This window comes from Epinephelus fuscoguttatus, linkage group LG21 (assembly GCF_011397635.1).
Source record: "Epinephelus fuscoguttatus linkage group LG21, E.fuscoguttatus.final_Chr_v1".
NCBI lineage: Eukaryota > Metazoa > Chordata > Actinopteri > Perciformes > Serranidae > Epinephelus > Epinephelus fuscoguttatus.
This window is the reverse complement of record NC_064772.1, coordinates 34,275,455-34,303,309: the sequence shown is the minus strand read 5'-3', so window position 1 is coordinate 34,303,309 and position 27,855 is coordinate 34,275,455. Positions and strand designations below refer to the sequence as shown.

The window sequence follows — 27,855 nt, the reverse complement described above, 5'->3', positions numbered from 1 at the left end:
TAAAAATGTCACAGTATATGTCATATATAAAAATATGAAAAGCAATAAGTGAGTTTGGCTTTGTAAACTTTATTTAAATACAGAAAATAGTAGATAAATACTTAGAAACGTTGACTACAGACATTTGGGAATCTGAGTACAGTCAGCAGTTACAGTTTTTGTCAGTTGGACACAACACTGCCACGTCCATCACCAACTGAAAGACTTCTTGAACTGAATATTAAACTGCATGACACAATGTTTTTTTCAAAAGTAAAATCATTTGTGAAAACATAAAAAGTAGGTTAAAGTTTTTAAGACAACGTATTGCTAGATCTGTCCTTTTGCAAAAAGACAAGACTATATACAGATTTTATTATGAAATTGACTGAAATGTGATAAGTAAGTAATAACAGACACTTTGTGTGTTGATGTGCTTTTAACTCCTGTTGTTTTGCAGGGACTCTATGAGACTCTTGTTGTACTCTGCCACTTGTTGGGAGACGTTCTTGGCGACTGAGGCGTAATCACTCTCCTGAGATTTGGAGGCGATGACTGATGCTGCAGTTCAGGAAAGAGGACTGGGACAAATAACAGATCTCACACAACAGTTTGCTTTAGAAGTCCAAGAAAACGTGAAATACTGCTTTGTGGTCGGCATCAAAATGTCACAAAAATGTGAAAGTATAGTATGTCATTAAAATTATGAAAAAATGTCACAGTATAGCATGCTATTAACATATGGTAAAAATGTCAGTATGATATGTCGTTAGAAATATAAAGTAGATATAGTAAAGTTTGTTTTTAAAAATATTACTAAAATGTCTTGGTATAGCATGTCATTCAAAATACAATAAATATGTCATGGTATAGTTTGTCATTAAAAATATGATAAAAAATGTCTGCTGTTATAAATGTCATAAAAATGTATACGTGGTTAAAAATGTCGTAAAAGTGTGTATGTCATTAAAAATGGCATGTTGATAAAAATGTCAGACATGTCTTAGTAGAGTGTGGCATTAGAAATGTTATATAAATTTTATAGTGCAGTATGTAATAAAAATGTCACGAAAATGTCATAGTATAGCATGTCGTTCAAAAAATGGAAAAAAATGTCATAGTATAGCATGTTGTTCAAAAAATGGAAAAAAATGTCATAGTATAGCATGTCGTTCAAAAAATGGAAAAAATGTCATAGTATAGCATGTTGTTCAAAAAATGGAAAAAAATGTCATAGTATAGCATGTTGTTCAAAATATAAAAACGTCATAGTATAGCATGTCGTTCAAAAAATGGAACAAAAATGTCATAGTATAGCATGTTGTTCAAAATATAAAAACGTCATAGTATAGCATGTCGTTCAAAAAATGGAAAAAAATGTCATAGTATAGCATGTTGTTCAAAATATGATAAAAATGTCATAGTATAGTATGTCGTTCAAAATTAGATAAAAAAATTCATAGTATAACATGTCTTTCAAGATATGCAAAAAATGTCATAGTATAGCATGTTGTTCAAAATATGATAAAAATGTCATAGTATAGCATGTTCAAAATATAATAAAAATGTCTTAGTATAGTATGTCGTTCAAAATTAGATAAAAAAAATCATAGTACAACATGTCTTTCAAGATATGCAAAAAATGTCATAGTATAGCATGTTGTTCAACATATGATAAAAAATATCATAGTATACCATGTCGTTCAAAAAATGATAAAAATGTCATAGTATAGCGTGTTGTTCAAAATGTGATAAAAATGTCATAGTATTGTTCAAAATACACAAAAAAACTCATAGTACAGCATGTCGTTCAAAATACGATAAAAATGTCATAGTATAGCATGTTGTTCAACATATGATAAAAAATATCATAGTATACCATGTCGTTCAAAAAATGATAAAAATGTCATAGTATAGCATGTTGTTCAAAATATGATAAAAATGTCATAGTATTGTTCAAAATACACAAAAAAACTCATAGTATAGCATGTCGTTCAAAAAATGATAACAATGTCATAGTATAGCGTGTTGTTCAAAATGTGATAAAAATGTCATAGTACAGCATGTCATTCAAAATACGATAAAAATGTCATAGTATAGCATGTCGTTCAAAATACGCTAAAAAAGTCATAGTATAGCATGTCGTTCAAAATACGCTAAAAAAGTCATAGTATAGCATGTCGTTCAAAATATGATAAAAATGTCCATATCGATAAAAATGTTATGAAAATGTCATAGAATAGCAAGTCATTAAAAATATTTTAAAAATGTCATGTCGTTTAAGATGTCATTACAATGTTACTGTATAGCATGTCGATAAAAATATAAAAGAAATGTCGTTAATAATGTCATAAAAATGTCATAGTGTAGCATGTTATGAAAATGGTATAAAAAAGGTATAGTAAATTTTAGTAATAATGTCATAAAAAATTCATACAAATTTCATCTTTATAAAATGTCAGTATAGCACGTCAAAAAATTTCATAAAAAGGTCAAAGTATAGTACATTATAAAAAGTTTTATAAAAAGTGTTATTATATTGTATGTTATAAAAACTGACACAAAGATAAATAAATAAATAAATAAATAAAAACAAGAAAAATTTTAGGAAAAAAAAATCCATAATAGCATTTTTGAGATACCGAGTGCACAAGAATTAGACAGACAAGGTCACAGTGATCTTGACCTTGACCCATGACCACAAAATTCTCTGAAGTTTATTGCCCAGTGAATCCAAGCAGACGTTTGTGCCAAATTTGAGAAAACAAGGCATTCTTGAGATGTTTTATTCACAAGAATGGGAGGGTGGTACCTATGTACATATGCACATACATACGTACGGCACAAACACATAATGCCTCTGACCACGACTACACCCGATGAAGAGGCATATAAATCAAGTAATAGAGATAAAGACAGATTCAAAAGGATACACTCTTTCATTACAAAGTTGTTCTGCTCCAAGTGTTGCCATTTTCTCTCCAGGTTTGCCAGCTGAAACACACACACACACACACACACACAAACACACACACAAACACACAAGCACAAAGAACACAAGACTAGCGTGAGCAGAACAAGACACGTTTGTAACAATATAAAAGATATAATATTTAACTTTTTCTGCATCAAAATGCCTCAAAATGACTCGACCAATGTTTTGCAGAGTGCATGAAGAAAACCAGAAATCATTCAAAGTTTCTAAAATACATTACATCTGAGCTATTATCAGTAGTTGGTATTTTGATGCACACATCACAAGTATCAACTGGTAAAATAAGGTGTTTCTACATTCATTATAACTAATTATAAAATCTTATACTTGTTTATATAAAAGTCTATGGCTACAGTACATTTGTGCCGATGTACTGATGTTTTTCTAAGAGAAGTGTGAAACCCTCTAACCTGAGCGTGAGTCTCATTTTCTTGTAGTTTCGTTTTCAGAGCTTCATATTTCTGGTTCATTTCCTCCAACAGCTGCCTGAATGAATCCTGACGCAAGGTCAGCGATATGCGGTCCTCCTGAAGTCTCTGCACCACAACAACATACATCTGGTTAGCCTACAGTTTAGCTTAAGACAAATACAAACACACAGGTTGTGTTGAATAATTCAACAGTGTTTAAAGCTCCACAGTGAGCTGATGGGCTGATGTCTGTAACTACAAATAAATATGCATGGTTCGACTTAAACCATGGTCTGATGGTGCCTGTAGGTGGCCCTCTCTGTTTGGAGTTACAGACATTTAACAGTAGTGTTTATTTTACCAGACCTCTGTCAGAGATTTAAGTAAATAACCAGATACATTAAGTCCATTCTATGCTGAAGTACACTGCTAAGGTTCTTGTACTTTGATAACAAAAAGTATATGTAGCTGTGACGTCCCACTTTCTCAGTTCACCTTTTTCTTTTCCTCCGCCGTGCGCCTCAGCGTGTCCAGGTCTCGGTAGGTGACCAGCTCAGACTCCATGGTGCTGATTCGCTCCTTCAAGGTGCTGAGCTCAATTGAGATCTTCCCCTCCAGCTGCTGCACCTTCTCCAGGTCTTGCTGCAGACGCTGGGACTCTGGGTAGTAAATAGTTTGGGTACAGTTTGATGGGTTTATCAAAGAGGGTACACCTTACTGGTGCTGTGCGTGTGTGTGAGTTTCTACTCGTACATGCCACATAGTGAGGACCAAAAAACATATTTTAGCAACAGAGTGAGGACATTTTTGCAAAGTGAGGACATTTTGGCTGTCAATGAGGGTCCCTACAAAGATAGAAATACAAGAATGTGTGTGTTACTGACCAGTTGTCAGTCCTCTGGCTGTGCTCTCTGATTGGACCACCTCCGTTTCCTTGCTGACCAGCACCTCCTGCATGTTCCTCAGCTCACTGGCTGTCACTGTGTCCACCTGCCGAAGCCGCAACATGTTCTACACACACACACACACACACACACACACACACATATACATACACGACTTAGCCTTCTGTTCCACATGTTCTTTTCCTGCCAGTTTTATCTATTCTTTGTCTCTAACTCGACATTTTTCACTATCATTTCCCCTCCTTTCCTTCCCCTCTCCACCTCTCCCCTTCCTCCTCACCCTGCTGCAGTGTTCCAGGAGGGAGACGATGTTTTCTTGGCTCTGTGTCATCTTGCTCTGCTCCTGACCTCTTGACTCCTCAAATGACTCCAGGTACCCTGGAACAAAGCAAGAAATGAAGGACGTTGTCACTACAAGCTGCATGTAAATTACATTTAAACCAGTATCTTGTCATGCAGAGACACTGGAGCTCGTATGTGCAGGATTTAAAAATATTCTGTCTCTGGCGACTCCTGGTGGTAGCTTCCAGAAGGCCACTGCAAATTGTTTGTTTCCATGTATTTATCGGTCTCAGTCCATATATTTTTATATTAGTGAAATCGTTTTAAAAACCATGCCTAACCCTACAGTAACTATATATCATTTCTTATCATAATCTCCTTTTGTTTTGCTATTATATCTTTAATACTTGACTGTTTCTCAGAGACTTATCTACCCCTGGGTTATGCTCAATATTTGAAAACATCAAAAGTCATACCCACAATTGTGACACATTAATGAGATCAGATCTGAGTAAATAATACTGTGATCTTTTTTTAAATAATCATTGTCAAGCTCAGTTTTTGTTGTCTCAATTGTCACATGTTCAACTCACGGTCAATTTCCTCCTCTTTCCTCTTCAGCTCCTTGTATTTCTGCTGACACTCCCCTGATGGACAGAAAAAAAATCTCTGTTACTTTTGCAAGCAGTCCACACTCAAACTGATGTCACTGTCATATACTTTGTTTGTAGGAGTTTGATATTAAGTCCAAGTACAGACACGGTGTAATTTAATCATTTAGTATTCAGATAGAAAATAAATAGAAAACAGTTTTGATAATCTCGCAATATTTTTCAGAGGTTCACATCATGTCTGTGATTTTAAAGTCATTTTAAAACACAGTCGTGTGTTGTGAGCACTGCACATTGTCCTACAAAACATGACCACAACTCACACACTACATAAAAATTAACAAATAACATTTACTGAAAAAATATTTTTCAGGCATATTTCAGAGATATGATGCTGAATAATGGCCAGTAAAGTGTTTAATGCAGAACATTATGATGTTGCAGTGAAGTTGACCTTTGACCATTTGGATATAAAATGTCATCACTTCATCATTTTACCTTGTAGACATCTGTGTGAATTTTTGTCATAATTTGTGTAAGATCTCTTGATCTATGGCTGAAAAAATGTTTTGTTAGGTAAACACCAAATTGTTCTCAGTGGAAGTCGGTGTCAAATTTTAAGAAATTCCCTTAAAGGGATAGTGCACCCAAAAATGAAAATTCAGCCATTATCTACTCACCTTCATGCCGAGGGAGGCTCAGGTGAAGTTTCAGAGTCCTCACAACACTTGTGGAGATCCAAGGGGAGAGGAGGTAGCAACACAACTCCACCTAATGGAGGCTGACGGCGCCCCAGATTCAAACGTCCAAAAACACATAATTGAAACCACAAATATCTCCATACTGCTCGTCCATAGTGATCCAAGTGTCCTGAAGCGCCGACATAAAAAGTCTCACGCACAAGCGCACACACATGAGCGTAGCCTACAGAGAGACAGTTAAAGCTACAGGCTACAATGAGGCTAAAAACAAAGTTCAAATGACATTTTTCCAAACGACTTTTTATGTCGGGGCTTCAGGACACTTAGTGTGCAGTTGTGCTGCTACACACTCCCCCCATGAATCTCCCCAAGTGTTATGAGGTCTCTAAAACTTCACCAGAGCCTCCCTCGGCATGAGGGTGAGTAGATAATGGCTGAATTTTCATTTTTGGACTATTCCTTTAAGGGGTTCTTGAAATATTGCTCACAAGAATAAGACAGACACAAGAACACACTGATCTTGATCTTTGACCACCAAAATGTCATCAGTGTATCATTGAGTCCAAGTAAACCTTTGTGCCAAATTTGAAGAAATTCCTTCAAGGTGTTCGTGAGATATCACACACAAGACAAATGCAAAGTCACACTGACCTTGACCTCTGACCACCAAAATCTAATCAGTTTGTCAAATTAAATGGTCATTAACAGGGAGATGATGGCTGATCACTGATCACAATTAACTTAATAAACTTTATAAATGTGCCTTTGACTGACATTTAATACAAAGCTGTGTACACTGCGAAAATAATAACATAATCTGTGACGTCAGCAAACAACCTAAAAACAATTTCACTTATATTCTGTAGCTGTGTCTCAGTTCAGTGGCTGCAGCCTTAAGAGGCTGCATTGAAGACCAATTGTGTCACATCGGTGCAACCAAGGCTGTCCCATTTCGAAGGCTCCTTCAAATGCGGCGGAGAAATGCAACTGTCTTTCCAAGATTTTGGAGGATGCAACGGATGATTCCTTTGTGGCCCAGGCTGTCCCACGATGCATTGCGCCGGTGACGATTATATATTAAGTCAACTAACTAGCTAACCGTTGTTGACATTACTATGAGCTAAAAGCACACAGCTTAAACAATTTTAATTTAATAAGTTTATCTGAACACGGTTCATCAGTCTGAAATATATCAAACGGCGGTGTCTCCACGTGAACAATCTCCTCAGGTATTAAATAAAAAAAATACATATACTGTATGTATATGATAAAAATCTCTGGGTCCATGATTTAGGGTGAACTAACTTACTAGCTTACTCCTTCTTTGGTCAAGCGCACCTGGCTGCTAGGTAACAAGAATGCTAACAGGTCGGGGTGAGAACAACTGGTGATGCAACCAGGAAATCCTCCCTAGACCAGAGCTTCCCATTTCGGAGACCGTTCGGTTCGGCTGATGAGGTCTTCAAAGGACTGCGAAGGCCACGTCCTTTAAAGGCTGCAAACCCTGAACTGAGACCGAAACTTATCTCTTCCTCATCATATCACCCGCAGCTATCTCAGCTGAAACCAAATGTACGCCTGGTCTGAGGAATGTGCGAAAATTTTTGCTGCAAATTCTTTATAAGTACCAGTTTATGTGTGGGGGGAAAAGCATACACATGGTTTCTGTGCGTTTGCATCGTTTCTACATCTGGTCCCTGGTTTTTAAAATTTCCACTACGATGAAAGATGTGAAACTTGCGTGTGTTTTTCCGAAGTATATCTCAGGTAGAAAGAACGGTGATAGAGGAATGAGAAATTGAAAGCAGACATCCAGTGTTACCCTGTGCTTCCTCTGAGTCCTGCTCCAGCTGCTGGATATCCTCCGTGATTTGTCCCATCCTGTCCCGGATCTCTGTAAGCCTCAACACACACACAAATGCACACATAGCATTACACAGATGCAAAACTGGTTTCAAGTGTATAGTCTTTGTGGTCGAAGGTCATAGGTTGAGTGAGGCAAAACATAAACACGCATATAAAAGCACTTTAATGAGGCAGATCACGCTTCATGAAAAACACACTGCATTTTTACTCTACTGCCAGTTTTTGTACCTTTCACTTCCAAATGGATCTGTTTATGAGAGCCAACAATCTGAACCTTAAAAATGTTTTTATCACTTCTGGCAGAAGATGCTGCAAAGCTGACTCTCTTACTTGATTTGATTTGGCTTCCTTTGAGTAATTTATAAAATAAGAAGTGAGATTTAAAGTTGTGTGTCACAGTGCCCACCATCAGTCAGTGTTTCAAGCTTTTTTAATTAAAGTGAGAAATGAAGCTAAATAAATTTAAAAAAAGAAATTGAGACCATTAATGCAGACAGACTTTTGGCATGGTGTATTTAAAACGAATACATACTGTCTCTCCATGCTGGCGATTTCCTGATTGTCCTCCTTCACCTGGAAAACAAAACAGCAGCTTTAATTGTTTTTTAACTAACTAAAACTCTTAAATCTGTCAAATGAAGCAGCACTTACTGAACACATTCAGTCTGAGGTGACCAATCAATCTGAGACTGATTTCATTGTAATTATGTTGACTTTAATCATTGTTTAGTGTCAAATATGTCAAGCCACGCAGCTTTTAAACAAATCAAAGTCAAATTAACATTAAATCAAGATTTTTTAGTTGGCTCGTATCAGTCTAATAAAACACTGTTGCTGCATATCGTCTGTACTTTTATGTTCTCGACTGATATTCAGCTGTTGTGTGAAGCTAACCTGTTTGAATAGCTGCTCTCTCTCCTCCTGTGGGGAGCTGAGGCTCTTGTGCTCAGCCTCCATGGCGTCACGCTTCGCCTCCAGCGCCGACAGAGTCTCATGAAGCCGAACCACTTCCTGCTTTATGTGCGAGTGAGCTAGCTCCTGCACACAGGGCAATATAAGATTAAACACTTCATACTACTACTGCTGCCAATACTAAAGTTACTACTACAGCGAGTGTGTTACTGTTGCTGCTACAGAAGCTCCCTTTACACTACACAGCGGTGTGATGTAACTGTAACTCCTTTCCTCTTTTCGACATTTCATCTCCTCCCTTCCCAGGGTTGCATGTCTTCGAAAATCTTACACACATTAATGTACGTCGCCAAAAAAGGCCTCAGGGATTAAAGTGTCTTACATTTCTTTGACAAGAGGTCTTGGGTATTTTCTCCAGCCTGCTGTGGGTAGTAACATTAGTTAGAAAATGTTTTTCCCATGTATTTCTAGCTCAACCTGACTTGAAATCTCTTATGTTCCACACCTCTGCCCTTGTGTGAAATTCATGTGGACCTTAAATCATTTTTTTTATCCATCAACCAGGTCGAGGTTCTGTTAATTATTAATTAATGTTAGCATTAGGGGTGACAGTTACTTACATTTACACAGTGCGCTTGGTTTTAATTGATATCTTTCATACTTTGACTGGAATGACTGTGGAGCAGGTATTAAATTACACTCTATGCGCTGTTTAACATGTCTCTGTGAACCCTGCAGATACCCTCCCCCTTCTGTCATACATTAACCCTTCCTTGATCATCCCCTGTCTTTTCAATCCAACTCACAGCCTCATAGTCCTCCTTCCTGGTTATTAGAATGTCCAGCTCCTCCTGCAGAACAGTCAGCTCCTACAAAACAAAAAAACAAGAAGGAAAAGAGGAGATGAAGAAAGAAGATGGACATAAAGTACAGTAAATTCACTGATTGTAATGTAGACATGCGGCAGCAGCGCTCAAATGCCAAAGCAGTGTGCACAGACGCAACTTTTGGAACACAGCAGTGCGCACCGCCTGTCATATGAAGAGGAACAACCAATCACAGTCGGCAGATATCTTTCCCTTCTTTCGAAAATATCAGTCTGTGATAAATCTTCAAAAAGATCTAAAATTAGAAATAAAGATATAAAGAATGTGGTGACAGAGGCCACTATGTTTTTAATAGTTGTTGTTTTATTGTGGATTTTTGTATCATATGTTGTAATTGTTGCATTTTAAATGTTACTGCTGCTACCTCAACCAGGTCTCTCTTGTAAAAGAGATTTTCAATCTCAATGGCACTTCCTGGTTAGATAAAGGTTAAATAAGTAAATAAAATAAAAACAATACAGAGAAGAAGTAAGCACTTTGGTGCAGGGCTGACAGGGTGTAACATCTGCATTCTGAAGATCAGCTCTGCACTCTTTCAGGTAACAGGCTGTGATACGGTGCCTGTAAAGACACAACCAAGGCTTAAACTACACTGATACCTGTAGCAGTTCCTCATTGGCTGTCGTCATGCCGAAATACTTCTCCTGCTTTGCGGCCGGCATCGCCTGGACGACCTCCTCAGCGACCCGCCTTTCCCTCCTGATGTCTTCTTCTATCGCCCTGATGGCCTCCTCTCTTCTGCACGGCAAACACAACAGGGAAAGGTGTTTTGTTAATTTAATTTTTTACTTTGCCTTCATCAGTCGTTAGCATCGAGACAGAGACCTGTGACAAAGGTCCTCGGCCACATTCAAACCCCGGGCTGATAAGACAGACAGATGAGTAGATAAAGAAAGGATGCAGAGAAGGAAAAGTGATAGAGATGGAAGACGGAGTGGGGATATCACTGCTTCCTTGCTGCCTTTCCTTCTCCCTCACCTCCTTGCCTGTCTCAGTTCCCTTCCATAAACCCTGCTTGCTTCTTTCTTCTCTACTTTTGTCAAATTACACTTCTACCTTCTGTTCAACTCGCCTTTCATTTTTTTTCTTCTAACATAATTCAAACCCCATTTGTCTGTTTTCCCTCCCAACTCTCATCTATGACAGTATTCCTTCTCCAGGTTATCTCATTAGAAAAACAACTTCTCATTTATTTCAATTTCTAAATGAGCAGCACGTCCAACATGGTTAAAATGTACTTCCAACCAGAAGTAAGAAAGAAGGACTGCCTTCATCGATCATAAATGTTTAGCTGGCAGAAGAAGTACATGTCAGCCCTCAGGTTTTACGACAAGAAACAAAGGTCATTTGCTGTGCTGGCTGCATCGCAGTGCCAAGTGAACTTAACTTCCTCTAAGTGCCTCTAGAAGTACAGGTAAGTGTTTTTGGTTGTTATTCAGTGAGACGGCGCAGTAACAGAATTAGAGCTTGAAATAATCTTGTTTGTCCACCTGCCACTGTGGCTGGTTGATTACAAAATCTTCCAGTCACTTAATAGGTTGTCGTTGTTTATTGTCTGATGAGTAAAGTGAATCTAGCAGGTGCTTTCATATTTTACCAACCTTATTTTCCAACCCTGGACAGAATACATATCTATGTAAAAAATATATCTGAGATGACACACATTACAGAAAAACAACAAAAGATGTTGTACTGTATGCAGGTTAAAGGTTGCTAAGCGGACACATAGTACAGGTGTGCGTGTCTTCACTTAAGTTCAGTTTCAGGAAGTTCAACGTGTTTGTTTTCTCCTAAGGACATCAGGAAAATAAGAGACTTCAGTGTATGTGTCGGCATGATTGATGAGTACGTGACGTCCTTTAAAAACAGAGCTCACTGAGCCAGATTTCATACTGCACTCTGATCATGTTTCATGTGTCAGCAGATCTGTCGGTCTATTATACGTGCATGCATGAGTGGTAATGAAAACTTGATGTCCTGGTCATAGTTCAATTAAGGTGTTGACATGACAGGTTTCATATTCAGGTTAGTGTCCAGGATATTATGTTGTTTATTATTATTTTATTGTTTCTCTATTTTATGAGCCCACTAGATGGCGCTTTTTGTTCACCAAGGTTGAAAGCACACTGCATTGGCATTCTTTGAGCCTCTCTCTTTAAACCATGAGCGCCATCTAGTGGGCTCAGAAAATAAAGAAAATGCTTCATGAGGCTTCATTTGGCCATCACTACTAAGAGGTTTCAGGAGCAATTTAAACAGTAAGTAGTAACGTCATGTTAACTACTGCCTTAGAAGTTTTTCCCAGCCCTGACCAGAATACAGCTCTCTGAAATAACAATAGGTACTTTCTATGGTCATATTTAAAGATATTAAACATTATGCAAAATATTATCAACCAGCAGCTTCGGTACAAAAGAATCTTTATCAGACTTCCATCTTCAAACAATACTAGTGGAATCCTGCTGCTGAGGAAACTTAAGATTGTAAGGCAGTGGATGACTTGCTTCTTTAATAGCTTCCACTTTGGTGGAAAATTATGAAAAAAGTCACGTAATGAAAGTTTGAAGTAGACTGACTGAACGTGGAAAAACTTAGACATACTGTTGATTTTGCATATATTTTTTCTTTCTTCTTTCTTTGGTAAATGGATGGACATTTTCAGAATGAAAGAAAAATTTGAAGAGGTTGATATGTATAGCTTATTATGCAGTGGTTTCAGAGGCCCGGCCCACTTGAGATGAAAGTGTGTGTGGCCCCTGAACTAAAATGAGTTTGGTTTACAGCGATAGCTGTAACATGAAAGCTGTTTCACTTTCGACCTATAAAAAAGATTTCTCCCCACTGCTGCCATGCATGCTGCTCTTTCTTTTAATGTGTTTAAGGAAAACCTTTTTATTATTTTTTTTTTTAACTATATACTGACATTTTAAGGCCTAAACATCAAACACTCTATGAAAATAATCTTTTTGATGCAGCTCTACAAAAAAATAATATAGAACCTGGAGAGCCAGTTCTTTTATTGCGGCGTTATGAATATTTCTTTTATCTGCTTCTACTCTAATTTTCTGAGTGCGAAAAAATGATTTGTGATAAACTGCAACCAACTTGGCAATAACACACTGGAATTAAAAAGCAGTAGTGAAGCTGTTTCAACCAAAAATGTGAACTCAACGTAATCAAATATGCAAACTCAGTATTGGCAATGAAAGAACAGTTGGTTTGAATGAGTGACTTACTGGCTGATGGTCAGAGCTAAAACATTATGTCAGTAGCACAGCAGAAGAAAAACAATTTGATTGTTTAGGCAGGCGGACCGATCATCTCAGCACCCAGGTAAAACAGAGGCGTCTATCCTCCATATAAAGTATGTGTTTTATCCATTTTTTTCAGGGTAAGATAATGGAGAGTTACCGACAACCTCTTCTTGTGCTGTGGTTGACTGCAGTGGTAGCGATGAATATACATGGAAGTAATGCTGAGGCTGTGGGAGACGACATCCTGGTAGGAAATATTCTTTATAATTTTTTAAACTGCAGGAAGTGGAAATATGTTGGTGTGGACACTTTGGCCCAGAACAATGATGGTTCATCTGTTATCTGGATTGTTAAACTGATTATAATCACTGTCCATTCATCCATCAGCAGGTGAAGAACTTCACCAGCAAGCTCCAAGTCATTCCTCATAATGACAACAGCTCCAATGTTACTAAACTGGTGATTGAGGACAGCCTGATCACTCTGAGTGACGATGACAGACTGGCCCTGGCTACTTATCCTACACTGGTAGAGCTCCACCTGGATGATAACCAGGTGACCAGTATACCAGCCAAATACTTCTCTGTGGTACCAAACCTCAGAGTGCTGTCGCTGACCAGGAACAAAATCAGCAGGTAAATTTAAAAATAGACACTAGCTTGTAGTCTATATACTAATTTTATCAGGTTTTGAATACATTGGAAAAGTAAATAAAGATGTTGGTATGTATAAACGTACTAAATTTGTTAGATTTTTCAAAGTGGACACTATTTTCACATTTTATAAAACTTGGAGGAGAGTTACATCTCAGTAGTGCTCCAGACTTCTAAAAATGTGCGGATCAAAATAAGGATAAATATCTGTTACTGATTCGCCAAGAGAATAGCTGCATCACTCATTTACATGCACAGTTAAGTCAAACTACAGTTAAGGCTTGATTAGGCCATTTAATTGGACGACTGTTGCGGGGAGTCGATTTATTGACAGAAGTATGCCCCCTTTCAGCTTGTTAGTATTGGAACCTTTCCTGTTGACCTATTACGTCACAGACCAAACAATCGAGAGTTGTCCAGCTGTTCTGCCACTTTTTGACGAGGTCACCATTCCTCTTCCTCCCACCCATGTATTGTAAATTATTTAACTCTTTGAGCTGACACAGCATGAACTCTGTATTCTCGTCCGTCCAAAAATGCACAGCTCTGGATGCAGATTTCACCATGTTGTTACTGGCTTCTACTTCTGTTACACATTTGATGCTATTTGACTTCTGGGTCAAAGCCCAGGGCGAAAACTGTGGAGCATGCTCAGAGCGTCTAGGCTAGTTTGGGTCTGACTGATTTGATACATGCAGGAGGAATTCAACTCCCAATCACATTATCTGGGTGTGTTAGTCCGACTTTGAGAAATTCCATTTAGTATGATTTCAGTCAGACGAACATGTTAACATGTATTTTAAAAGTCGGGTTTTAGTCAGACTAGCACGATAAATCGATTTTCTCTGATGTCATGTGCACGCACTGACTGTTATGGCTGTTACATGATGAGATATATGCACTAACACTGCTATGCCTACATTAATTACTGCTTCACAACTGATTCTACCTCTGGGTGTTACTGCAGCCTGGACCCAGAGTCTTTCTCTGGCCTAGATGTCCTCACTGAGCTGGACCTGTCCCACAACCTGCTGGCCAGTGTCCCTTCACAGCTATTCAGACAGCTGAAAAATCTACAGGTAAACACCCCCCCCCCCCCCCAAAATCCCTGGGAGTGTTCCAAATGTGCAACACTTTCAATATTTATTAGGACCAAGTTTAAAAAGAAAAGTCAGAGTTTATTATCATGTTTACAATATGTTGTTAACCTGAAGTTCTGGTCTAATTCTCCAATGTCTGAAATAAAACCTTTTAAATATATTTGTACTGTAGCTCGTTATTGTCTATGGGACAAAATGTGGTCCTCAAAGAATGTTCATCAAATGCATAGTTATTGGTGGACTAAAGTTGTTTCTGTGCAAAAGACAACTAAATGTAAACCTGGCCAAGTATATTTGGTTTTCCCAAGTTATTATCAATCCATTAACCTGACCCTGTCTGATCTCATTAGGTGATGAACCTACAAGACAACCCCTGGAATTGTTCCTGTCTGCTGCTGAGCAGTATTGAGGAGATCAAAGCAGCTGGAGTTACCACAGGTAATAATATTCCTTAAAAAGTTTTAGAAATAAAACTGACAGGTGGGCCTTATCCAGGCTGCTTCAGAATTCCTGTCTACTCTTATTCATAGGAATACTTGTATTTAGGGCTTGATCTGATCTAATCTCAGAACATCACTCTCTGTCTTAAAGGGGAAGAATGCACATTTTCGAAGTTCATATATGTTATTCCTGGTGATGGCCAAATGAAGCCTCATGAAACATTTTCTTTATTTTCTGAGCCCACTAGATGGTGCTCATGGTTTACTGAGAGAGGCTCAAAGAATGGCAATTCAGTGTGCTTTCAACCTTTTGTTGAACAAAAAGCGCCATCTAGTGGGCTCAGAAAATAAAGAAAATGCTTCACGAGGCTTCATTTGGCCATCACTAGTTATTCCTATGTGTGTGACCAAAAATATTAGTTAACATGAACAAATCTCTCCTTTTTCCAAAAGCTACAGTGCTAAAACTCAAATTTGTGATGTCATAGGGAAATAAAGTCTGGAGCTGCTACACTGACCATGAATTGGGAAAGATGTTAAAGATGACACTGAGAGCATCAAGGGGAATGTTCTTAGTACGGACTGAATCACAGTGTTTGTCTACAATAACTTCGGGACTCCGGGGTTTTTTCGGACCTAATTGTATTGCGGAGTTTTGCACAGCGGCGACCGGATCTTTGCTCTCAAACCACAAAAAAATGTGATGGCACAACAGTCTCCTTCAGTACATTATTCTATGCTTTCTTTTGATTTTCACATTGGCTAGTCATCCTGTTTAATTTGTCTTCTGATTAAATCGGAACCGTTGAAACAAGTTGTGGGAAGCCTCTGCAAGTAATTGGTTGCTGGCAGACACTCTGTGCTGCAATAAAATGGTTAATCAGCAGTGCCGTGCACTGTAGAGCCGATGCGCTGCTGGTTCTGCCGGCCTGAATAGAATATAATGTCTATAGCCTTACTGTTGTGTGTACAGCCTTATAGACTGAGCTGAGTAGTGATGCGCGGGTCGACCCGTAAAACGGGGGAAACAAACGTTGACAAAAATGGTTCCATAATTCATATTAAATTCAAAAGATAACGAAAAAACAGCTTCAAGTTAGAGGTAATAGTGATAAAGTGGTAAAACTTGGCATTGATCCACAACCTCAGACGAATGCGCTCAAGCGTGCCGTGCGCACAAGCTCAGTTGGTAGGATACTATATTTTCACATTTTTAACAATGCAATTTAAAAGTTTTGATTTTTATTGATAACCTACATTTACCAACAACAAAAAGACTACATTTAGCACCAAAAAAATATGTAAACAAAAAATAAATAAAAAATAAGTAAATAAAAAAACGAATATTGAATACCAAATTTTCATAACGAATATACCTACCCATAGAAACGAATATCCGAATATTTGGGTACAGCCCTAATTTTTTTAGGTGGGTCTTCTTAGGCTGCTGAAATGTGTTTTGCTGTGGCCGCTGTCCACAGCAGCAGATTTGGTTTATCACAGATGTTAGCAAAGCAACACAGTACTTACAATAAACACAGCAGAAATGTCAGATAGGTCAGACCATAGCGTTTAAACCTTACACTTAGGGTTGAAAATGACCATAGAAATAAACAAGTTTGCTTAAATCACATTTCTCTGCCATTGAGAAATTGCCAGTTGTCTGCCTAGAAGTTATTAATGTCAACGTCATGGTCAGTCTGCCTGCCTAATGAAGCTCTTCTGGGTATAAAAAAAGGAGACAAACATTCTGCAGGTGCACAAAATCAGTCTCCCATTCACTGTCTGTGGAGCAACTCCACACTTTATACTTTATACCTAGAATACTTTAAACTATTCTAGGTCATGGAAATGTCATAATGGAGTTCTTAATATAGCTGTTCCCCTTTAAAACTGCCTCTTTCACACTGTTTCCAAACTAAATAAACTGATGCTGTGCTTAATAGACAATGGTTTAGATAATCCATGTATTACAGTTATCTTAGAAGGTGGCAGAAGACTTGCATTTAATCTCTCTGTAAGTTTTACCTTGTGCTTTATGTTAATCTGACAGCATTCCAATGCGCCGTGCTGTCGTCAGCGCAGACTGTTGTGGTGACTTACACGTCAAAGTGACCTGGGTGCTTACTCAGACATGAATAAATTAAACTGCTGTCAGATTAATGTAAAGGGGTGCATGTTTGAGCATCTTAAGTAAATGTTCATGAATTAAATTGCTTGCATATGTGTGGCTCTACAGGGGGGCAACAAGTCACCTGTGCTTCTCCAGAGAAGCAGGCTGGGACGGATCTTTTGCAGGCTACAGCCATGTGTTACCCATCATCACCCCCACCTATCGACACTACAGACCCACAAACATCCACAAAACCAGTCACCCCTCAACAGTCTTGGGGCTCATCTACTGTGCTGAAGACCATTTTGACATCAAGCCAGAACCGCAACATCAACATAGGTAAGAATAAGAGAGACCTGCGTATTTTCTTATTCTTTCCCTGCTCTTCTATTACATATGTGGATGCACAAACAGAACATAACAACCTTAACACACTGGTCTCTCCTCTCTGTCTCCATGACCCAACCCCAACTAGACCAGACACCTGTGCTCAGCAACACATGGAAGTTCACGGCATGTGTTATGGCCTTGGCACTATGCACCTCAATGCTCATCGCATGTGGCATGAAGGGCCCCTCCTGGTACAAGCTTTTCCAGAACTACCGTCATCGGCGACTGCGCCAAGAAGAGGACGAGGAGGACACCGCGTCGACAGTCTTCTCAGAGACAGGGAGACACATGACCCATCAGACATTCACCTTTGAGCAAGAGGATGGGCAGATAGAGGAGGAAGAGGAAGATGAGTATTTTGAGGATCCATACATCAGAAGGGAAGGAGACTTAGGAGAACCATGACAGAGCAAACAGCAGCTGGTGAGCAAGTGACAAGGCGAGGAGGGGCAACGAGGCAATCGTCACAAGAGGAAAATTTGTCACTTGTGTACTTTAAATAGGTGCTAAATGTAGGACTGCTGTGTGGCACCTAATGAACATTGCCTTGAGATGGGATATGTATAGTACACATCACCTTAGGTGGATACCCTGAGGATGAATAAAATCATTTCACTACTGATGTTCTAAGCACTGGTTAGTGTTACCATTCCAGGGGTCACCAAACTCTGACCTGTATCTGTGGCTCCTTCTGTAATATTTTTGTATTGTTTCTATTGTAACGTTTGAGCTCTTGTTAAGCTAAACCTGACTCAGATTACAGGAATTTTGGGCTGACTGATCCTCGATCTACCCCACCTGACAACTGGAGGAGAAATCCGGTCTGGGACCTTAAACAGTATCAGTGTTGAGCCCAGATTACCTGTTAATGTGAGAGGTTTACAGATCCAGTCTTAAACCACCTGATTATTTCAAACATGTTTGATAATTGGCACAAAGCAGCTCACGGTGTTGCTAAGCAACATTTTAAGCACAGTTGAGACCGAAGATTCGCAATGAGAGAAAACTGAGTTATAACGCTGCAGGGAAAAGTTGCCATGGTGTGAACTGGCCGGTCTAAACTTGACTCAAGCTGGACACTGAGCTGGTCAAACAGCCAGCGGCTGGTTTTAGAACGTAAAGCACGTCACCTGTTTTGACAGCCAATCTGCCTGTATTAAAGTCCACTGGTCAAGTCAAATTGACCGCAGATTGCGTGTTTGCTTGCTGCGACAGGTGCTCCATCCCCGCTGAGCCCCTGTTTCCGTCCTCACAGTGTGCCGGTGTCAGACGGTGGGTCGCTGCTGCTGCTTGCTGTATGTGCTAATGCCCCCACCTCACACATACACATTTTCACTGACTGATTAATTGGTGCTGGTTATTTATACCATGTGGCGTATTCATTATGAATACAGTCCATCTGATGCTGGTTTTGTTTCATCACTGTAGCCAGTATCTCACTATCACTATCCTCATTTATATTTGAAGAAGCTACAAATTATATTCAGCCACAAAATAAGCTCTGAAAAGCTGGAAACAGAAGTACAGAGAGTTGTTGACTAGAGATGACACACCGTCTCATCTAGTTGCATTGGTCTGAGGTTTTAGAATGTTACAGAACGGCGCACTGCAAGTAGCTGTTTGTTTCAACTCATCTCACCATGAATCTGTGGTCTGAACTGAGCTTTAGAGCTTATGCTACTGTTGACTGATTTTAAAAGTGATAGTTAAAATCTAACTTTGCTAAAGAATAAACAACCTGCATTAACAGTGTCTCCCCAACCGTTTTCTCTTCCAGATCTGTTTAGCCTTCTGCTTTTGTTTTTCTTCATGCAAAGCAATATTACAGCAAGTTCTTGCTGGCGGTGCGTTCATGCTCCCTTGTATGGTGTGTCTGTTGTTCAAATGTGAAATACAGCTAACATTCCAGAAAGACATGAGCTTGACATGAAAATGATCAATATCCTAAATCAATCATTGATGACACCAATGCAAACATTAAAACCTTTTAAAAGTCAATAAACATGTTTTTTATGCTTTTCTCTATCATCATTTTTATTTCATGAATTAACATTGGCTATTGTTTCTAGAACAAACAGCATTAAACATAAGGTTAAGAACAGGATTTCCCAACTTTAAATCTAACCCCAGTAAACCCCAGCATTACAGCTGTGTTGTTACCCCACAGTAGCCCGCGTTAAATGTCCCCCAAGCACTTACTCTCTTCTCTCAGTGAAGATGCTGTCGATGCTTTCAGCCTCGCTGTCATTCTGGGCTTTCAACTGGGGGGCGCAGAGAGGAAGACAAAAGAAAGGGATGAGCGGACATTCTCATTATATTTGCAATGATAGAATAGTTTAAATACTTGTGAAAGGCGTCTGAACGCAGCTCAAGAAAAGTGATGTCACTCCAGGTTTCAAAGGGTGAAGCAAGAGGTGTCAGAAATGTTCCCACACTGCTCACATGTGTGAACTTACAATGTTGTAGTCATTGATCATTTCCTCCATCTCTGTGTTGGTGTTGAGCTTGTCCACCAGCTGCAAATACAAACAAACAAAAACAACAACAAAAAAATGTAAAAACATGACCTACAGAAATTAAGCTGTGTATCAGTGTAGTGTTGCTTTCATCAACGAAAAGTATGACTAAATATTGTCGTCAACGAACCTTTATCACGTGACGAAAACGAAACAAGACGCAACGTAAATGGTGGTCATGTGACGATAACTATAATTAAATATATAATGCAATATTGTTGACGAATAAAAACGAGACTAAATGTGGTTTACAAAATAAAACCTCTGCTAAAATGTCTCTTCATTTTCGCTGACCAAAACGAGACGAGACGAAATAAGGTTTTAATGTTTAGTCGCGTTATTATTATTATTTTGCAGTATTTCTGTTTCCTAGGCTGTGCGTCGCACTACGCAGACGGATTACAGCCGTGACGATATACAGTACAACATCACTCGCTCTCGCGTGATATTGCTTTTATACAACAGTTCAACAACAGCTTAAACAGCAATGCTGAGTAAGGAAATGTTAACAAAAGGTGATGAAATAAATTATTTAAGTATGTTATGTAGCTCCGCAAAAAAAAAAAACAGTTCCCCCAGTCTGTTGCCAGGCAACGCGGAACACACACCAGGAACTCACAAGCTACTTTGTATTTCCATTGATCTGCAGCTGTGTAACTTCGTCCAGTTCGGCTGATGAAACTTTGGCAAACCTGGATGTTGGCACGGCTGGATTCAGCTTCCACTCTCCCTCATCCTCATCAGTACCTCATCAGGTGATCATTGATAATTCCTGACCGTTATCGCTTCATTTTTACTCCTCTCCAGTTTGTCGAGCTCGGCTGATGTTACACAAACACACCTGAAGGTCTGCACAGAAGAGTCCTGGCTTTCCTTTTCCTCGTCCTCTCCTGACGACCACTCATTATTTAATTCAATTGTAATTTTGGGGAAAATATCCATCTTCTTGGTGCAATGCTATAGTGTCAGTTTGTGTCAATGTAACGAGTGTGACAGTTGGTTAATTAACGTCTGTATTTATATTTATTACACAACTCTATTAAATGCTGTATTCTGATTGGTCAGTCGCGGCATTCAGAGGTCTGATATTACTGTGTAATGACCGTTGCTATGTAGCCCAGCGTTGCTAGGGACACTGCCCTGACAAGGAGATTCAGCCGTTGCCAGCAGGGCAGGGTGCACGTCGGGGTTCTATTCCCCTGTCTGGAGTTATTTTCCCAGTATTCGCTGGCTCATTATACATTATCCCTTACTTATAACACCTGTGAGCAGAGTGATTTTACTGTTACAAGTCCCAGTGATGTTATACTCTATATCAGCACTCACGGAATGCCTCTCGTCCAATCAAATTACTCGGTCGGAACTAACTGTTGTATAAATAAATATATATTTAGCTCTAATTAGGAGCTAATTTAGAAAAGAAAATTTTGGTTTGGTTATACTATATTACGTACTTATACTATATTGACTGGGTATAATAGAATTGCATTACTAAAAAGAGACTAAAATACAATTTTCATTGACTAAAACTAGACTAAAATGTCATCAGTTTTTGTCGACTAAAACGAGATGAAAATAGTCATGGATTATTCTGACTAAAATATGACTAAAATGCTCAGACTTTTAGTTGACTGAAACGTGACTAGACAAAAAGAGTATGAACGTGACTAAAACTAATAAAAACTAAAATGACAGTTTGACACAAAGACTAGACTAAAACTAAAATTAAAACAGGCCGCCAAAGACAACACTATATCAGAGTGACTCATTAAGTGTTAAATCGGGGCACCTTGTATTATATCAGACACTTAAGCCTTTAAAGTACACCGCTAACATTCAAATTATGCCTAATCAATCAAACTAAACTTACCAAATATACTTTACCATCATTCAGCTGCTGAGCTGGAGGATTTCTTTTCCACCTGTCATTTGTTTGAGCTAATCATTCTCTATTTTTACACTCACTCACTAGAAGTCACTGTGGATGACTTTAGCGCAATACACAAAGTGTAAAAATGTTCTGATATTGTTTATTGTTTGTGACCAAATTTTAATTGCTTCACCTTTTCCCCCAATTTACATTCTGATATTGTTCTGATACTTGTTCAGTTTGTTGCTTCTAATATCCAGGATGTAGGAACTGAAGATTATTTTCCAGTGGTTACTCACTGAACATAATTATGGACAATGACTAAGACTTCTTGTTTACAGTTATTTACCATGTTGTAGTCAGCGAGCTGCCCTTGTAGATCCTTAATCTCTCCAGCCAGGCCTTCAGCTCTGAGAGCGGAAAGAAAACAACAAAGGGATGGAAATTAAGGAATTTTTTATTTACATTTTTATGCAGTTGTTCATTATAATATTAATCTTTTCTATTGTTCAATCTATTTCAAGAGCCCTCATAGTCATATGGGATTACAGCGCGAACAGACTGGGTTTCAGCTCCATTTGTCTCAAGGCCCAAACACACCGGCGGCAAACACAGCATGTCAAAAAATATGCCCTGTTTATTTTTGATGTACAACCCCACACCAGTGGTGACTAGACGCACGTTAACACTCCTTGACATGCTGCCCTGCGACACTTCACACCACTGTCCTATTTCCAGCCTCACCGTCCCTGGAATTAAATTAATTTCCCTCCACAGACTCTCTGCTTGTACATACCAGCTCCCAAAGCAGCTCTTTTTCTCTGCTCCTATGGCAGCTCGACTCTTCTCCTCACCATGGATGCATAAAGAGAACTCTGTATCTGTTGCTGTCTCATGTGTGATGAAGAATGGATGAGGAGACACTCGCTGAGGTTGAGAGACATCCCAAGCTAAACAACCCACAATCCCGTCAATATAAAGACAACAGCCATAAAGATACTTCCTGGACAGATCTGCTCTTCAGGTGAGAAATCAAGTTTAATTGGGGGCTGTCCCCACGTGATTTTCAGATAATGCAGAGGTGGAGGAAGTACAGATCTTTCAGTAAAACTAGTTATAACTTTGCGTGGTTGTCTGTTGCTGCTGCAGCACGACACGCGTCTAGTGTGTGCAGCGTTTTTAGCTTGACATTTCCTGACCGGAGAAGGGAGTTCTGTTTCTCTGTGTTCTCACACAGCATGCATTATAATTGCATAGTTATTTGTTTTATCTTTAGATTATAATTTCTAGCTTTCATGGTTCAGTGCAGTCTACAGACACGTCCCTGTGTATGGTCAGTGAGTGTATCTTCTTATTTTTATGAATACTAGAAGGCTGTGGAATGTAGTGGACCTTAATAACACAGGAGACTGTCTGTTTTTTTTTTTTCAATTACAAAATGTACAGTATGCACTGACAAGTAAAAACACCACTCACCTCTTCTCATAGGAAAGATAAACAGAATTCTCCTGACGGTAGTTGTCGATCTCTTTGTGCAGTTTGCTCGTCTCTGTGGTTAACTCGTTGATCTTGCTCCTAACAGCACAACAACAAAACATTCACTTTGAAATGGTAAAAGTGACCAGCGTATATCGATAGGATGTTAAAGAAAAGGTAAAGGCAAGGTAAGGGCATGACCAATTATGTCGGTGACAGTAGGAGAAATAGTTGTGTTACCTAAGAAGGCCCAGGTAGTAGGACTTATCCAAAATCTGTCTCTGAGGTCCTTTTAGAGATGGAGAGAGAAGGAGAGGTTAGACTTGTAATGATATAATGCCTGTTTCAGCATGGCTGCCTTAACATTAAACCGTAAAAATACAAATCTATGTGTGTATAAAGTGTCAGCTGATGTCACAGCAGAGTTACCTTTCATGCCAGTCTTCATACCACTGAGCCCCTGTTGGGTCACAGGCCTGTCAGTCACTTTGATCTGTGCTGACAGGACTCCGGGGGTGGCGATGGGGATGCCTCCCCTCATGCCAGGATGACCACTCGTACCTGGAACCATCTGGGTTAAAAATGAAAGAATAAAACTCCATAAAATGCGGATTCTACTAACCCATTTGTAGGAAACATTGAAGTTTAAAGTTACAGCTGATTGTGAAATTAAAATGCTGCCTTTGTAAATCAGGTGCTAATTACATCCAGATCATAAATGCAAAATGTAAGTATAAACATGTAAGTATAAAAATGGTTATTAAAAGCTGGGATACTTTTGGGCTTTTGTACCTTCCCTACTCTGGTTGATATGATGCTGTGAAGTACCCAATATACTACCAGGAAGAGCACTTGTATCTCAAAGCCAAAATGCATCCAAGCCACAGCTGACTTACCCCAGTGGCGACACGGATAGCTGTAGGAGGAGGTCGGACGGCTGTTGGTGGTCTTCCAGCACCAGGGGCTGCAGATCCACTGCGGCTCATCGGGCGGCCAATGCTGGAGGGAGGCCGCTGACTCGCCATGATGCCTAAAGCCAGTGGACATATTAACAGTAACAACAATCAAATATTTGTTGACGATGGGTGGAAACACACTCATAAAGCCCAGAGGTGCTGCTTCAGCTCAGTGCTTGTCAGACTTGAATCCTGATGCAGACATTTGTGTATTTCTTCCATCCCTCCCTACTCTGCCTACACCTGAGGCTTATACTGTGATGCAAGTTCAACTTACCCAGGATATCTTTTTCTTATCCGGCTTGACTAATCCTAACATTGGCCGTCTGGGTAAACAGTGCTACAAAACTGGTTATCAGCTAGTTCAGGCAACTCTGGGTTTTCCTATTCAGCCATGGGCGTGTTCAAGTGAAGAGGTTAGGGTGTTAATTACAAGCGACATCATCTGAACCATGAATGAAGCAGGCTACTTCATATGATATGAGATGAAACGGTACTGAAAGCTCCTGGGACTGTGAGACAGTAAAATGTCAATAGCATGGGATGTAAACGATACTCTGTAATCTCATAACAGAAATGTGGAATATTGAGAATACTATCCAAAAATTCACCGTCGACCGAAAGTTAAATTATGTGTCGGTATCATTAGGCTATATCTGACATTAGAATACAGTATTTTTTGCTGTTTAGTTGGATGATAATGAATATGTCACATAAAACACTGAGAAGTGATGCCAGACTGTTTCTGTTACTAAATTAAAGGGTGGAAAAGTCGCCTAGTTAATGACTGATGAGGTCTATCTGACTAAAATCTTGCATTTATAATAACGGGAGCCAATCAACATTTCTATATTAAAATATTAGCTTTTTTCCCCCCAGTTCTCACGACACAGGCGTCTCATTATTTTGAGTTGCAGTGATGGAATCAGAGTGTAAAATATCAACACTGTCACTGCGGAATAAATTAAACTTTGCACAAGTTAAAATGCTGCTAAAGTCAGGTCAGGTTTAGTGTGTAGATGATCTCTGTGTTTGTTGGAAGCTCAGTTTGAAAACCAGTGGATATATATAAAACCCTGAAACAATAAAATGACCTACTTTTACTACTGACATATGACAATATATAGGCTTCTCTTTTTTTTTTTATGTGAGACTCTGGACTTTTGTCCATGGATACTTTTTTCTTCAGCGATATGATTGGTCAGAGGTCAGGCTGTTGACAGGCTGTGATCTGATGCTCTGAAGTTAACCTGTTCAGGTCAGCTGTTCAGCATCAGTTACCAGGGTGGAGTTAACCCTGAAGTCACCTCGCTAACTCCAAACCCTGCTTCACAGTACAGGCCTCTGACTGGCTTTAAAATGGATGACTATGCCTGCTCTAGCTAACACAGTGTGAGCAGGAGGGAAAGATGGGAAATAAAGTGCTGGGGCTTTCCATGTAAGAATGTAAGAAAAATATTACATGCAACACAGTATATAAATTATGTTTGTTCTGGATGCACAGATCCCATATTACTGAAGAACTGTCTGGACTCAGGAGCACAAACCTTTTCGCAATCTTAACTCTTTGTAAAGACAGTTGTGTAAATTCATGACAGCTGTCCTGGCAACTGAATGATGCTGCATGTGTCCAAGTCTTGAGGCTGGCTTTTGGATTAAACTCTGTCACACAGCATTTACACTTGCACCACTGATGCAGAGTCAGAGGGGTTAATGACCGTTACCGACCAACCGACAGCTTTAGCATTAGCATTAGCTATACGACGTTAAGTTAACGTTATCTATGAGAAAATAACGTAATGTTAACTATAGCTAAACTCACTTCGGTCGTTTTGGATTAGGTCCATGATAGTCAAATTGTTACTTCACCATTACCGTTAGCCAAAGTTAAAATAACTTTAGCGTTAGCTCGTTACCACGGAGCAGCACTGATAAGCTAGTTAATGTTTCGTACCTTAAACCGAACTCCTTCTCGGTCGTTTTCGTCGACAGAAAATCTCTCTACAATTTCCGACCGTAGCAGCTGTTCGTTTAGCTCGTTTACTTGATAGGAAAACGTAAACTGACGCTCAAAGTAAATACGCTAGCTAGCTACAAGTCAGCTCATGATGATGTTTGCGTTACCTTAGTAACTGTCTTCTTCGCCTGACGTTAAGCAGAGTAGAAGGAGGAGAGTGCGGTGCTGCCCCCAGCGGCCAACAGCGGAATCACACACAGACCAGATCTGAGTTATTCTCTTCTGTTTAGACTGTTTTTTTTTTTTTTTATTATGTATTTATTTCAAATTTCAGGTCATACAAACAATGTGTACGGCACATGCAGACATTTGGCACGTAATAGAACACCTAATTACATAATTACATCAATATAATGTAGGGTACATCAAGTCTTGTCAGGATTATTTCAAAATGAAAATAAAAACAAAACAAAGAAAAGAGAAGTAAAGGGTACAAGGCACAGTAAATTCCCTTTTACTCGAGATCATTTAATGACAAGTCATTAAGGTATTGCAGCGTATAGTCAATTTTGTGTTAGTTTTAAAGTATGTACAAATAAAAATCTACCAGAAATATGTGGAAACTTGGCAGGGATTTGGACATTCTCATTTTATCTAAGTAGCATAAGATTAATTACAAAGGACAAAGACTTATCATTTCATACAAATCTTGCAATAATATCCTTCAGACCAACTATGATGATATGTCCAGTTTTTTCATAGATATATTTCTCAAAATCCCTCCAAAAGACAGATGACACAGGGCAAATACAGAATAAATGTGCAATTGTCTCTGACTCAATCTCACAAAAAGTGCATTTATCATCCAAGTCTGTGAACCTGGAAATTGTGTTGTTACAAGGATAAATGTTGTGTAGTATTTTGAACTAAGATCTCTTATTTTATTTGAAATACAGACTTGAAAGCGGCACAACCTTGTTTTACAACAGTTAATATCAACTAATTGTGAATTCCAGAAGAACATTCCTCTGGGGGAGATCTTATTGTAACTATGAAGTGCATTCCTAACATGCTTATTGGTAAATTTTCTATCGAGTATATCAGTCCCTCTAATCGTGAGAGAAGGTGTCTGAACCTCAGTCTTTTGATAAGTTAAGAGACACTTCATTAACCCGAGCATATTCTGAGGATTGGCCTTTACAACAGAAGCAAACTCTTTGAATTTGACTGGAAAGGATTTTGTTTTTAAGAAATTTTCATAACTATAAAGATTGCCATTATCTTCAAATAAATCTGCAACAAAAAATATACCCCTTTCAATCCAGCCTTCCTCATACAAAGTCTTGTTTTTGACAGTAATATTGCCATTGTTCCAAATTATTTCCTTATGAGGAGAGAAGTTATGCACATAACACAATTTTCATGCCAATAAGGCCTGCTGATAAAACTTTGAAAGTTTAACTGCTAATTTAGCGACAGTAAAATTGCAACTTAGTAAAAAAAATTTAAGCCACCTACCATTTTAAATCAATTGTGTGGAATAAAATACCACAGTGACTCAGTTGCTCCAAACATTTCTTAA

General features: G+C 38.9%; 2 protein-coding genes across 2 annotated transcripts; one reads left to right on the top strand and one right to left on the bottom strand.

Annotated features, from left to right (window-relative positions):
• Window positions 1–58: 58 nt before the first annotated feature.
• Window positions 59–26,436, bottom strand: ift74 (intraflagellar transport 74). The gene is made up of 20 exons (XM_049565518.1): window positions 26,271–26,436; window positions 24,257–24,390; window positions 23,790–23,931; window positions 23,601–23,649; window positions 23,361–23,459; window positions 22,234–22,294; window positions 19,955–20,014; window positions 19,698–19,759; window positions 10,148–10,286; window positions 9,468–9,530; window positions 8,644–8,787; window positions 8,282–8,322; window positions 7,706–7,785; window positions 5,165–5,218; window positions 4,570–4,667; window positions 4,269–4,395; window positions 3,880–4,043; window positions 3,385–3,510; window positions 2,913–2,973; window positions 59–534 (listed from the first exon to the last, which is right to left on the bottom strand). The coding sequence occupies exons 2-20, from the start codon at window positions 24,383–24,385 to the stop codon at window positions 419–421; spliced, it is 1,815 nt and encodes a 604-aa protein (XP_049421475.1). The 5' UTR covers window positions 24,386–24,390; window positions 26,271–26,436; the 3' UTR covers window positions 59–418.
• Window positions 10,845–19,515, top strand: LOC125882001 (leucine-rich repeat-containing protein 19-like). Its single transcript, XM_049565603.1, has 7 exons — window positions 10,845–10,962; window positions 12,939–13,049; window positions 13,190–13,437; window positions 14,423–14,534; window positions 14,906–14,993; window positions 17,235–17,447; window positions 17,584–19,515. Exons 2-7 carry the CDS (start codon window positions 12,948–12,950, stop codon window positions 17,901–17,903), a joined length of 1,083 nt encoding a protein of 360 aa, XP_049421560.1. The 5' UTR covers window positions 10,845–10,962; window positions 12,939–12,947; the 3' UTR covers window positions 17,904–19,515.
• Window positions 26,437–27,855: the final 1,419 nt, after the last annotated feature.